This window comes from Haliotis rubra, unplaced genomic scaffold (assembly GCF_003918875.1).
Source record: "Haliotis rubra isolate DU_JTF1 unplaced genomic scaffold, ASM391887v1 Scf836, whole genome shotgun sequence".
In the NCBI taxonomy this organism is placed as follows: domain Eukaryota; kingdom Metazoa; phylum Mollusca; class Gastropoda; order Lepetellida; family Haliotidae; genus Haliotis; species Haliotis rubra.
The window spans coordinates 97,772-112,228 of NW_025767564.1; the positions used below are offsets into that span (position 1 = coordinate 97,772).

The window sequence follows — 14,457 nt, forward strand, 5'->3', positions numbered from 1 at the left end:
AGACCGTATCAATACGAGCCTGATATTACAGCTTGCAAGGGAAACGTTCAGTGAAGATGATGACGAACAATCAAGCGAAGCGGAGGCACAACTTGATGTCAAAAAAATATTTAAAATAGACGATATAATTTATCAGCAATTTTATTTGTCAGCAAAATGTGATACAGTTCCAGCCAATGCATCACTCCCTAAAATAAATGACCAATCCCCAGGAATTATTTTTTTTTAAATGTGATAACAGTTCCTTTTGTGTTAAACAGGTGACTGCAGGAAGTCTTAAAAACAACAAAAAAAAACACATTGATTGCAAAATAGAAATAGTCCACTACAGAAATTACACTGTTGCAAGTAATAATTTAGTTTTAAAAAATTAGGATCCTAGTTCTTATTAATAAATTATCTTCTCTCCATATAAAATCTCAGTTTGGTGGAGCAGAGATAATATAAGCGATGCAGATAATTTATGCACTGAAAACTGGTGAATTATGAAATAATAGTCAGGACAATGTATATTTCCCTAGTTTTAGCTTAAGGATATAGCTATATGGTGCTAGGTCATTACCTTAGAATGACATCAGGTCAGCCAATGAGAATACAGAACAACTTTCATGGCACACAATACTGACAAATAGCGAGTCTGAAGTAAGATTTGTGTAATTTGATAAAATGGAAAACAATGAATTGAACAGGTACTTCATCATTTGCTGTTGTATTTATAAACAATGTTGTTAGGGTTTATTTGCGGGTAGACTGCTATATTTAGGGCTCCAAACCGAAACAAACATTATAGTGAAACATTTTTAAGTTCATGGTAAATCTCTTATGGATTTTCAGAATACTACTTTTGCATTAAACATTGGAGTACATGTTTCTGATGACTTTATCTTTAACCCACTCAGTTACTGCAATTTTCCAGTATTCTCCTTTAAGGTAAAGTTATGTTTATGACTAATGACTTGAGAATACAGCATCTGCCCTGAGTTCTGTGCCACACCAAGGATGTAAAAAGATGGCACTTATATACATGCACAATAATCTTGAATATGACATTAAACCCCATTTCACCTAACCACTAGATATGTCAATAAGAAAGTTATTGACACTTCTACTTCAATGACGTCCTTCTTGGTTTAGAAAACCCATGCCCAATTCAGCACACGTCTATCTCAGATGACTGAAAAATGTACTAATTCTTTTCATGAACTAATTCAGAACTTCCATGAAATTTAAACGAAACTGGGGGTTGAGGTAAAACTGTCATCTGAGGCACTACAATTTGTTGAGCACCACAAAGTTATTGGGCACGCCAGAAATCTATAAACGTGGGTTTTTCTAGGTTTTTATATTATAAGGGGGAGACCGATTTATTACAAACATCAACATTGTGAAGCACCTTTCTGTTGAACTACGAATATTTCTCACACTTTTGGTTGATAATTAAGATATTTTTGTCAACAAAAGTGACTTTATAAGTCAAATTTAACCATTCGATCTTGAAACATTAACTTAAAAATGTAAGGTATATACCCAAGTAACAGAAAATGCAATAACTGGAATTCAATTTGACTGTACCAGAATGCAAAATATGTTTTGTTGTCTTTTTCTCAAAGATGAAGTATATTTTACTTTGTTTTGTATAGCATTGCTTCACAGTTGATACTAGATGAGAACTTTTTAAACCAAAATTGAAATATATTCAACTCAGTAAACCAAATAGTTCTGTATAGTCTTTCTGCCATACAGGTTGCATTTCTTTGGAATGTTTCAGGTTGTTCCTCACTGTGTTTTGTGCTTAAACGCAGATTGTAATTCTATCTGCAATTAAGTTCTGATGAACTAAAACTCTATGACCTACCTGCATTGACGCTAACTTTTCTTCAATCTTGTTCACACGTTTTTCTAGAGTTCCCTGATTGCTGTGCATGTCTGCTACCAAGTCCTGGATGTGTGTCTGTGTCTGAGTGATGAAAATTGACAAATCAGATGGCTGTCGCTGTTTTAAAATACCCAGAAAGTAGAGCCGGAGGATCTGTAACTCACATGACCTCATTATATTGTCTTCAATCCACCTTTTGTCCATATTAATAAAGTTGAATCTTGAAAGATTAAATCATAGAGCCTTAAAAGGTTCTTTGATACTAGATTGAATTTTACAGATTTGTTTCCAATACATGCCAAAAAAGGACACATTTCTTTCAATCTCAATGCTGCTATGTAATCCAACTATACAGCTCACCTTCTGGAATATTCTAATATGTCACAAAGGTCATACAAGGGTAAACAACAAGAAGTAATTGAAATGACAGAAATTTCAACACAACAGACATCTTCACAGAATATTCTTTAAATTCAACATTGACACACACAAGACTGGCTATAATACTGGTGGCCACCATCACGTGAATGGCATGGTTTCACTGCCAGCCATAATTACATACCCGGTATGAAATTCAATGGTTCAAGTTGTAAAATATCAAAATACAAAGCAAGATACAACATACAGCTGTTGGCATAATCCATTGCCATTTTTCTGACAAATATTCATTAAATAACCTGAAATCAATATGAGACAAGTAAAGTCCCTGTGTTCTCTAAGATTTTGGTAAATACTACAAAGAAATTAAACTGACCCCAAACTTAGATCCAATTGAAAATGTTAACCCTATTTAAGCTGATCCAAGTCTTGCCACAGTATCAGGGTAACAAGTAACAAAATGCCCCCAAACACCACATCTCCTATCTATTCATTTAGGCCTGATATGTACATAGATAATTACTGTTTTAAATAATCACATATAGTTGAACCGATATCACATCAATTGAATATGTCCACAAAAACATTTAGAATGGTAAAATAGTGATCCATGCATGCAAAACCATGTGCACCATCTGGAACATGATATTTCCATTAATAAAAGACCAACAATCTGACAACATAGCAAAATATAACACTTGCAGAAATTGATCTTGGTATGTTAAATAGTAGTAGAGGAGAGTGTTTAATACAGTGCTATTGATGAACAGACATATCTTTGGACATGATAAGTTCACATTGGCTTTGATGATGTGAACTAAAACTGAGTGAAATTTTTGTTTATGTAACACATAAACCTTGTTCTGGAGATCAGTTTAAATGTCAACAAAGACAGCAAATTAACAAAAGTTGCTGGCTGAATACTCTGCAAAAGAATTATTCAGCTTCTTCATAGAAGTATACTCTCATAGTTGATAGTGATGTACAATATCCAAGGATCTCTAAGACATGTTCGATGCTTGCGATGGGTGACTAGTCTGTAATGACTAGTCTGTAATAGTAAAGTGGTTATGTTCTCCAGTTGGAGGTACTCAGTAACAATATGAGCCCTGTGTGCTCTTGCATTGTCATCCTGAAACACAAAACTACATCCATGCAAATGGCATCACATGTGCCTCCATGATGTTGTAATTGTAGTAGTAGTGCCTGGGATCACATCCATGAATAACAACTAAAAGTATTCACAGAGATCCTACCGTACACCATTACTGAGCCACTCCAAAAACGATCATTAACATCAAGGAAGTCCAAAGTAAACCTTGATTCATCCCAAAACCTAACATTGGTCCACTGCTGCCACTCAATACAAGAGACGTCTTTCAGTAATGTGACAGTCCATCAATTGTGAGATAACACCTGGACGTATGGCACATAGGTTTTGTCCGTGAGGCTGATTACAAATTGTCTGTCCACTTACTCTGTAGTGTTATAGCTCTGTGAAGCTCATTTCCAAACTGCGAGGTACTTTGACCATGGTTTTCTAGCAGTCATTTTGATGAAACAGCCTTGTGCGCCAGCTGTAGTCTTTGGTCAACAAGATCGATGTCTTTCATTGGCATTGTTTGTCTGTCAATATCGTGATTGTAATCATGCCACAATGCTCTCTCTCATTCCATCTTCAATTACGTCAATGGCATGTAGCTGTTCCAGACGTGACACATGTTGCATGTCAAAACATCTTTTTCTTAACACCGTTGTCAATGCGTGGATATGCGTCGACTGGGGAATACGCTCATGTTTAAGATGAAGTGTGCGTTGACGAAGATGAAGGAATACGTTGAGTTCAAACTTCTTTAGTTACATGACAGAAAAATACACAAGACATAAATAAGGTGAGCGGAGTTCCTGCTCAACCCCAGGGCGTTTCCTACGAGCGGCATTATCCTGCTCGCGGTCGCCCCAACACAGACAGTCGGAATACCGGACATGTTCTCTTTCACAATGTATATGTGAGCATATATATACAGTTTTTGACAACAATGGACAGCTAGAAAAACAATAGCACTTCCTTCACCAGTTGATGTGATGGCAGACATAATTAAGGTTATAAATGTCATATACAGTAATTAATTGCCTGACAAGTCAACATACAATGCGGAAGTGATAAGGATTGCATAGAATACAGATTAGCATCATGTAAATAATTACAATAAAGTCTCACATGTCTTGAGCACATGCTTTTTACTTTTAAATTATTGGGACGATGGCTGTCCTGAATTAGTCCCTATAACGCCGTTATCAAGCAAGTAATAAAGTATTGCATCACTTGCTTGATAACGGTGTTAGCATCTAAACTGAAATGTTGCATCTATTGCAATAAAGAAGTTGTCTATCCATGAAAACTGTTTCCCTTTGTAAATTGAGTAGTTCCTCTTCATCATACCTGCTTCTAAATGCCACTTAACTCATTAAGCCCGAGAGCCCCATCACAACTCAACACCTGGAAGCCCTCGCTGATTGCCCACTCTCTAGTAGATAAAACATAATGGTTTGCTGTACATGTAAATATAATCTTCACCTTGATACGAATGACTATCGAAACTAGAGTACACGCATTACAGAATTCACGAGGTGACACTATACTGAATTATTATAGTGTATAAACTTGCAGTTGACACCCCCACCCCCAATATTTATGAAGGTGGGCGTGCCTATATCTTTACTGAATGCAAACGAGGTTCATAAGATTACAGATGTGCATGCATGTATAAACATCACAGAGAGGGGCGTGACTCCATAAAGCAAGATGTCCAATGATATAACAGCGCATCTGTTTATTTTACACTTGTCACAGGACAAACCTTTCAACAAGGACGTAACTACATATGCATTCTACCAGAGGCTGTTATTTCAAGGTCGAAAGAGGCGTTCAATTATCTCATTACTGTAATCTGCTTGAATGATTATACGCATGTGTATCGATACCGTAACTGATATACTATCCAGCTTTTATTGACGATGGATCAATAGAGACTGAGTTGATTGATACACGTGATAATTGCACTGGATTTGATAATTACACAGATCAAATACAAACGTTTTACAGAATGCTCATGTAAATTGCATAGAAAACTGACAATTCAAATCAACATGAAACTTTCAACAGCTTGAACAAAAATGCTTGAAATACCTTTGTATGGCTTACATGTAATAACTTAAGATATTACTTCTGTCCATGTGTGACAATGTTTTGAATTGCCAACTTACTGTCTTTTGTAACAAACGTAGTAAAACATTTCATTGTTGTAATGTTATAGGGACTAATTCAGGACAGCTATCGTCCAAATACTTAAAAAGTCCAAAACTATGTACTCAAGACATGTGAGACTTTATTGTAATATATATATGACGCTAAGCTGTATTTTTAATCACTACTGTACATCCTTATCACTACCGCATTGTAAATTGACTTGTCAGCCCATTAATTATTGTATAAGACATTTATAACCTTCATTGGTAATCCCCCTTGGCCGTGTCTGCCATCACATCAACTGGTCAAGGAAGTGCTATTGTTTTTCTGTCTGTCCATTGATGAGTCGTCGCCTGTCCATTGTTGTCAAAAACTGTATATATACTTAGTATGCTCACGACTAGACAGTGAAGGAGTACGAGTTCGGTATTTGGACTGTCTGTTGGGGCGACCACGAGCAGGATAATGCCGCTTGTAGGAAATGCCCTGGGGTTGAGCAGGTACTCCGCTCACCTCGCTCATGTCTTGTGTATTTGTTTGTCATGTACTAAAGACGTTTGAACTCAACTATGCCTTCGTCTTTATCAATGCACACTTCATCTTAATTATGAGCTAATTCCCCAGTTGACATATAATCCACGCGTTGACAGTAATAACACTGACATGTATATATGTATTCGATGCAAAGGCGCGACTTATCACTTTATATTCGCTTAGGTAACATTACGAACTTTAGATTATGGAAAACAACTAGTTACAATTCAGTAAACTTCAAATTAGTAAGTTCAATTATGTTTAATCTATTCGAGCTTGGATGTATAATTACTTGTGTGTATACATTATGTTTCAGTATATGAAACATGACAACGTAATGATGCCTAAAAAGTAAATTCAAACTATTCTATTGTGTTTGAATTCTTTGTATGTCCTTGAAATTTCGTATATTGTTTCCTATTTATTAGGTAGTTGAAGGAAATATAATTTTTAGTAACCTCTAAACCATTACATCTAATTCAATCAAGGTGCATACGAAGTATTTTAGTATCCATTCCCAGGGAAGAGTACCAGGCACTTACCTCTGTAAAAACATCATAATCCCCTTCTCGCCGACATGCATTCATTTGCTAAACGCTGTACAAGCCTATGATAATGATTAGCAATTGTTATCAAAACACTTTAAATACTTCTTCTGATTGATACTAAAGGTGGGATCTCTCGTAAGAAAAGCTAACATTTGCTCAGTACTGCTAAATTGGTTGAAATAATAGGTACAGTGCGATTTTTAAAAGTACAACACACATGTGCGTCTCTCGCTGAATAAGAGGTGCTTTCTGTTGACGACTGTATGTGGCTCTCGCTGTGAGAAACTGCTAATTACCTGCCCCATAAACACGTCACTCGCTGTGAGGAGCTGATTAATTTGCCCCACATATGCGTCTCTCGGCCTTAATGAGTTAAAGATGTCAGTTTACAAAGGCAGAAAGAAACTGTTCTTAAGAAAGATTGCCATCAACTGGAAGCCCAAATGTATGTGCAAAAAGGGAAGCTTTACTTCAAGAGATCACAGTGGAGAAGGCAAAAATAAACAAAGAACTACTTCAGCCATTTTCCAGTAGTGTCCTTCCTGACATACCTAGGACAATTGAACATGTCCACATGAAAATGTACAAAGAATGCTGGCATACTGCCTACTAGTGTGTGCTCACACATCAAATACACTGCTTATTTGACATTTCCTATGGAACAGTTTTGATGATCAGGAGCATTTTGGAAGGGGGCAATTTGGATAATCAGGCACTGGAAGGAATGAGTAAGTTGGGATTTTAAGCTTAACTGGTGGTGTTTCATGACTATTTTTATGCTTAAAGGGGCACTGATCCAGAGAGATTAATGTTTCTAGTCAACAGTCTAATTACGAAACCAAGCTGCAGGCTGGTCAGTACCTGCTCCCTCGACCGTGACGGACACGGGGACTGGGCAACTGTCCACCTTGGCAGAATTTCTTCAACCTAAACAGTGGGTCATTAGGGAGGGTGGATGCCCATCAGATGCCGTTATTTGTAAATATTCCTGGTAGTTCCTGTCTGATTGTAATAAAGTATCCCATTAGTGTAGGCTTTTTCAGATTTTCTGCTTAGATGGTATAATGACTGATCCAATTTGATCTTATTTCTGTGTTTTTTACCTCGATATTTAATCATGTAAAACTATGATGTCTATTGCCTATGCTATGATATTAAAAACACACATTTGATGTATTTGATTCCGTAAACTAAACAATCCCACTTTGCCATTGCTAAAAAAATCTGAAAATTTACTGTAAATAGGTACATACAGTTTTTAACTAAGTACACAGCAAATGCTTATGTGTATTTGTTATGCAACAATGAAGCTCCATTCGTATCCGCAAAACAGTCGCGGCCCATAAGGTTTTTTCAGGCAATCAAACTTGCATGCAATCCAGCGATTACTACTCTCTTGCTGTAGCCCTTGTTTGGTGGTAAACCTACACATGTTATAGAGGAATTATCAGCTCAGTTACAAAATCAAACATCGATCAAAGGATTAACTGATAACACGCTGATTGATTAATTGCTTTTATCTTGCACAGCGGATTTGTCAAAAGGTAGAGTTTATGTATGTGGATTTACTAATCTATACTGAATACACCCTGTCGTAAAGTGTCTGTGTAAAAACGTCCTTCCTTCAAAGGATAACCGTCTTCACGAGTGCAAAAGTTCTCACTCAAAGTTCTGTTTGAAAGTTCCACCAATTAGTGAGAGTTCGTATCACTAACATAGTTCATGTCGCGTGTGTATACCACCTTCCCTTGAAGCAATACAACAGATCCCATCCTCATCGCCATTGTTGTATCTTCATGGGCTCGCTTCAACATGCACATACAAGGGACAACACGATCGACATGCGAGTAAGTTCCAATCACCAGTTTCCCCAGTACTACTCCACATCGAGCTACTGGTGAAACTCCAGCCATGTTATTGCTTCATAGGAACATTAAAACTAAATATCCAGTACTGTGTTCATCAAAACCTGATCCATTATTATCAAGAAAACTCTGTTATGCAGACAAGATGAAGACATATGCAGATGTGAAGAACAGTGTAAAACATCATATGTTTAAGTGTTGGGGATATAGTGTACATTGCCAATTCTGTGCGTGGTAAATTAACTCCATCGTACAAACCTGTAAAACATGAGATCATCAACAAGAAACAACGTGATACATTCCAGATCGTGAACTGTGATACAGGTGTTATCAGTGTAAGAAATGCTAAATTTCTTAGACATGCTCCATGTGAGGATCCAGTGAACTTTGATAATGTTGAGATTGCTGACGATATGATTCCGAGAAATATGGTTTTGGACAGAACTGAGTCACAAGTACAAGCAACTTCAGTACCTACAGAGAACTCTACTGTTCAACAAGATAACTTGTGTGCTGATTTAGCTGTAGATCTCAGTACTAATGTGACTGAACCTGAAGAAGACTGACTGACTGACTGAGTTTGGTTTTACGCCGCTTTTAGCAATATTCCAGCAACATCACGGCGGGGGACACCAGAAATGGGCTTCACACATTGTACCCATGTGGGGATTCGAACCCGGGTCTTCGGCATGACAAGCCAACGCTTTAACCACTAGGCTACCCCACCACCCCACCTGACGAAGAAAATGAACAGAGTTGATCTGCTACACAATCAGCAGATACTGCTTGTTTAAGAAGATCTCGAAAGACACGTCATGAAAGACTATGTAAAGAAATGAACGTTTAAATATTCTATATTAAGTCATTATGATGATTTATCATTATGGTGACTTGTGTAATTATGAAAGTGGGATATGTTTGATGGTGTATTTATTTGTTGAATCATATTATTTCTTACGTGTTTGAATGTTTGACTGGTGGTTAATATTTGAAAATAATTGGTATTTTCTGTACCAACTGTGGTAGGATTGTAGTATTCTCAATGTGTTGTACAGCCTATAGTATCTCTGTGATTACTTTATGTGTATCACGTGACTTGAGTACTACATCAGAATAAAGCAGGTGATTGGAACTACCGGTACTCGCATGTCGATCGTGTTGTCCCTTGTATGTGCGTGTTGAAGAGAGCCCATGAAGATACTACACATACAAATATGACAATAAACTAATTAGGATTATAAGATAAAAATAAAATGACGTACATTGACTTTGTTATTTTCAGTCCTTACATTTTTTTACCACTGGCAGATGGTTAAACTTAAAAATGTTTTAATTTGTCATCAAAATAATGAAGATGGAAATATTATCAAGTAAAAAAGATTTCATCTTTGTTGTTCAGTCTATTCTTATACTATCAATTGCGCATGAGGGTGTCGCAGCAGAGGTAACGAACCAGTCAAGAATTCTGGAATATCATCTGGGTACTCACGGGAGAAAAACAATAACAAAAGCAACAACCAGTCCACGGAAATTGCTCTGGATCAGTGCCCCCTTTATGAAAGGACATTAAAATAACTAAATACATTTCAAACTCTTATACAGTCAAGCACTCTTTACACAGACATTTTGGTTATGTCTGAAAATCGTCTGGATAGCGAGTTGTCCTGCTATTTGAATTTACCATGAAACAGTTCGGGAGTTGCACAATGAAATTTTTTTATTTTAGATTTACATATTTAGCACACACATAATAATAAACAGGTGATAAACAGCAACAACAATCGGTAATAGGATTGGTACACATAAACTGCACCTAACAATAGAATCCATACAGTGTTACTGTCTGTGGTTGTCCACTCTCCTCACAGGTGAAGCCATGCTCAAGTCCTGAGCACAGAATCATGACAATGCATTATATGGTTAGGTCCCATACTGCCTACAGTTCCAAACTGCCTACATCCCAAACTGCCCCAAAAAATATTGAAGGCAGCGTGGGAAATGTTTTTTTTTGCCCTGTAGAATAATGGAACAGCCCAACTATCAATGAAGAAGGGATGTGTCGTTTGGAGTAAGGTAGTAGTAGTTATTTGCTTTATTTAATGTTGCACGCACAACTAAGGCATTTCGGCGACGGGGTAGTACACTTATACAAGAAATGAGGGGAACAAAAATCAGAAATTTTGAAAGAGTGGTGTTACTACCCAACAAAAAAAACCCCCTCAACAACTGAGTATTAAGGGAAAGTTGAATCGGATGCCGAATTAAAAAGGTAAAAAGAAATATGAAATAGGTAGAGAGTATTAGAGATTTTGAATTTAATATAGATGTGGTGTAGTAAATGGTTATTGTTATTGGGTTTTTTAACCAACCCATGTTTAAAAACACATTTATTAAGTGAATAATGATAAATATATAAAAGGTAAGGTATATATTGTTTTTGTTGCTAGATTGTTGGTATAATTTTGTATGAATGAGATATTTAGTGAGTAGGTTTAATTAATTTGGAATTTGTTAGAATGAGCTTGAAATCAGTACTACTGGTTTTGGTATCTGCATACCCCCAAAAAGCGTTAAACAATCCTATAATCTCCCGGCAAACTCCAGTATCTTCACAGCAGAACTCGCAGCCATAGTTCAGGCCTTGCAAACAACATCTGACCAAACAAACACTACCATCTGCATTTATATGGATTCCTTAAGCTCCATACAGGCTCTCATAAATTACTCTACAACAAAAAGACCATAAGATCTAATAAATAACATATACAGAAGAATACTATACCACCAAAACAAAAATATACATTTTATCTGGGTCCCGTTACATATCGGAGTCCATGGCAACGAAATGGACATCCTTGTCAGTTGTGCGTAATTGTGAAACCAGTAAAAGACTGTAAAACCAGTAAAAGACTGTAAAACTTATCAGTTTTTCATGATATATAGAGAATCTCACCCGAGTGTCTTTTGATATCCAATATATCACCACGAGTTGATAAAGTAACAAATATCCGAGGTTTGCCGAGGATATTTTTACTTTTATCAACGAGTGTTGATATATTTGATATCAGAAGACACGAGGGTGAGATTCTATTTATCATAAAAAATCACTCTTCATTAGTTTTCAATGAAAAATGAACATCTCTGAACACAGTACTGCCTTTAGATTTGCAGTGCAGCGATGTCATAACATTGTGACATCAACAAGCTCATGACATCATAGCATTGTCAGGGCATTGTACAAAATCTACTGTCAAAACGATATCTCCTAGAGGAGATATCGTCTGATCTCACACAAGCGATATCTACTGTGGAACACAGTTTTGGATGATAAATCCATGTCTCCATGTAAAGACAGAAAATTCTCAGAATGAATAAACCAACCAACACTTGTCATTTTTTAAACTTCTGTAGGCAGAATGGGAAGACACCATAGAACAGGTCAGTTCATTAACCAAGTAACTGGTCAAGTTCATTTTAGCAGGGGTAGAACAGGTCAGAGCGGTGTATTCACTTCCTGATCACTGGACCCTATCATGTTGTTTTAACCTGTAGGCAGTATGGGAATACACCCATTATATATCTGTTAGATGTATTTATTGCTAACAAGACTGTTAATTGCATCTTTTGGGGTATGTGTTGACAAGTAATTAACAAAGATACACATCAAACGACAGTAGTATATACACTGGGGGTACGAGATCACTTTTGCCAAAGGCCTCTGTAAAGCTTTATTTCATAGATAAAGCCTTTATCAGGCCCCGATCTCTTCCCCCCAGTGTATATACCACTTTTGAATCCCCCAACCAACTTCCTGGTCACTATGGCCTTGAACCGCTACTTGGGTGGCAACATGGTGCCGTGAGGTATGATCAATAGTTCCTCTCTGACGAACCCCCTCGGCGGCACGTCTTTCAAGTAGTACAAGTTTGGTTCGTCGGCTTTGATGTCCACTTTATCTATGCTGTAAGTCTTGACCGACCATGTCGGGTCGGTGGCCCGTTTCCGAGTGTCTCCTTCGTGTTCCCCCGGCTGGTAGAGGTACCTCACGAGAACCCGGTCGGGTATCTGTTTCTCCTTCCCACGCAATGGTGCAGCCGGTTCGGCCGTCACTGATTTCAGTTTGATAGCGTCAGCCGGTTTCATGCCGGTGAGACGAGTGGTTTCGTGGTTGATAGCCGACACCACTTGGGGTAGCCGCGCTACCCATTCCATCGATCGCCTCCCCGGGTTGGCCATCTCCCTGCATACTGATGCCCGAATAAGCGCTCGGCCAAAGTCCTATTGAATCTCTCGACTATGGCGTGACTGCGATGAGCTCCGGCCGCGCCACGCCTGACTTGGACGCCGTGCTTGGCTAGCAGTTGTGACACGACACCAATGAACTTCCGTCCGGGATAAACTTGCAGCTCTGTGGGCCATGTCAGCGGACTGCTCTTGTATATGCGCTCGAATCTGCGGGCTACCTGGGCCGAGTCTTTCGCGGTTAAGGGTTCGGCTTCTTTGTAGCGGCTGGCCACATCAACGCCTGTTAGGGCATACTTGTACCTCTTGTCGTGGGGTAGGAACAGGAGGTTGCCCTGGTGGACGCTATTGGGCGTCGGCACACCGAACTTTCTTCTAGGCACGTAGCGTGGTGCCAGTAGGTAGATCTGCCACAGGGCTTGTTTTCCCAGCCACGCTTTGGCCTCGTCCGGGGATACTCTCGCCATTTTGGCAAGCTTATGTATGGTGCTTGCTCCTTTCCAGTACCCACGCGGGCTGTAGGAAATAGCCTCAAACTTTCTCTTGTTCCGTGACATCGTATACATACGTCTATGTCTTTGGTTCAATTTTCTCATGCCCGTACACGTACGTGTTGATTCCATCGGCGGCTATCCAACGCTTCGTGTCCATCGGCGACAGGGACGTCTTGTTCATCGTCAGCCTGTATATCCTGTGTCCTTCGCTTCTCAGCGTGTTCATCTGATGCTTGAAGGTGCGGGCCCTGAACAGGGCCTCCTTGAACCTGGCGTGTTTGATGTGTTGTTTCACCACGTACTTCTTGAACCCCTTCGCTTTCCGGATCTCGCTATTGTCGGCCTTCAGGATGGAGTACATCTTGGGCCTCAAGGCTATGTACTCGGCGATCGGCGTGCCGGCACACTCGTCCTTCATCTTACTGAGGACCTTTTTGTTAACCGTGCTGTGCATGGCGTGGTCCTTGGGGTAGTCACTGGTGTCGTACAAATGGATGTGCTTCTTCATGTCCTCATACACGTCTTCGGTTCGAATCTCCATCAGTAGGGACTCTGTGTCCGTGTACAGCACCTCGCACCTGTCGCCGTACTGCTTCTTGAGCTCATTGTAGTAAAAGTCGTACATCAGGTGCTTGGAGAGGTCAAGGATGCTCATCCCAACGTAGACGGGCCGGTTGAATTTGATGTGGCTCTTCCTCATGTGCAGGGCCACCAGATCGTCGGTGAATATCTTGCTCCGGTTGAATGCCGGGCTGGCTATCAGTCTCCTGAGCTTGTCTTCCTCTTTCGACCGGACCAGCTTCACGGTCACGCGTTTCCTCAGGTTCTCCATCGTCTTACCGAACACCGAGTTGTTCATGAGCTTGTAGAGGTTCTTCTCGAAGTCACTGGTGGCCAGCTTTCGCAGGTCCGTGTTCATTCTGATGTAGGGCTCCATCCAGGGGCTTTGGTCGAACTTGAGCACCCTATGGGTTTTAGTCAGCCTCATACCCAGCGACATGTACAGCTGCAGGTTGCGATAGTGAACGATGTACTTGGTTTTGGCCATCAATTTGGGTACAAGTTTTTAAACGTTGGCCGGCTTATTACCCCCCACCTTCCGTTGGTAGTCAGACATCCAGTCCGGGTCCACCATCAAACGTTCTGGAGCCAGGGGGTAGCCGTTGTGTGACTTGTGTAATGCTGCTGGATACTCCAAGTCCACTTCAAGTATGTAACCTGCCCCCGAATCAGGCGGTATGCTCATGACGTCTATCTCAGACACCCACTC

The 14,457-nt window shown here is 39.4% G+C and overlaps 1 protein-coding gene across 5 annotated transcripts in view; it reads right to left on the reverse strand.

The window, feature by feature from the left end:
* The window catches only part of LOC124262398 (small conductance calcium-activated potassium channel protein 2-like), a 297,321-nt gene that overhangs the window by 22,410 nt on the left and 260,454 nt on the right, over positions 1-14,457 (reverse strand). For all 5 annotated transcript variants that reach the window (XR_006894577.1, XM_046696882.1, XM_046696880.1 and 2 more), the window contains one exon: positions 1,856-1,957. Coding sequence is in view for 4 of the 5 variants with exons in the window: in XM_046696882.1 (XP_046552838.1) it covers positions 1,856-1,957 (102 nt within the window). In the remaining variant the exon portion in view is untranslated. The remainder of the gene's footprint in view (positions 1-1,855; positions 1,958-14,457) is intronic.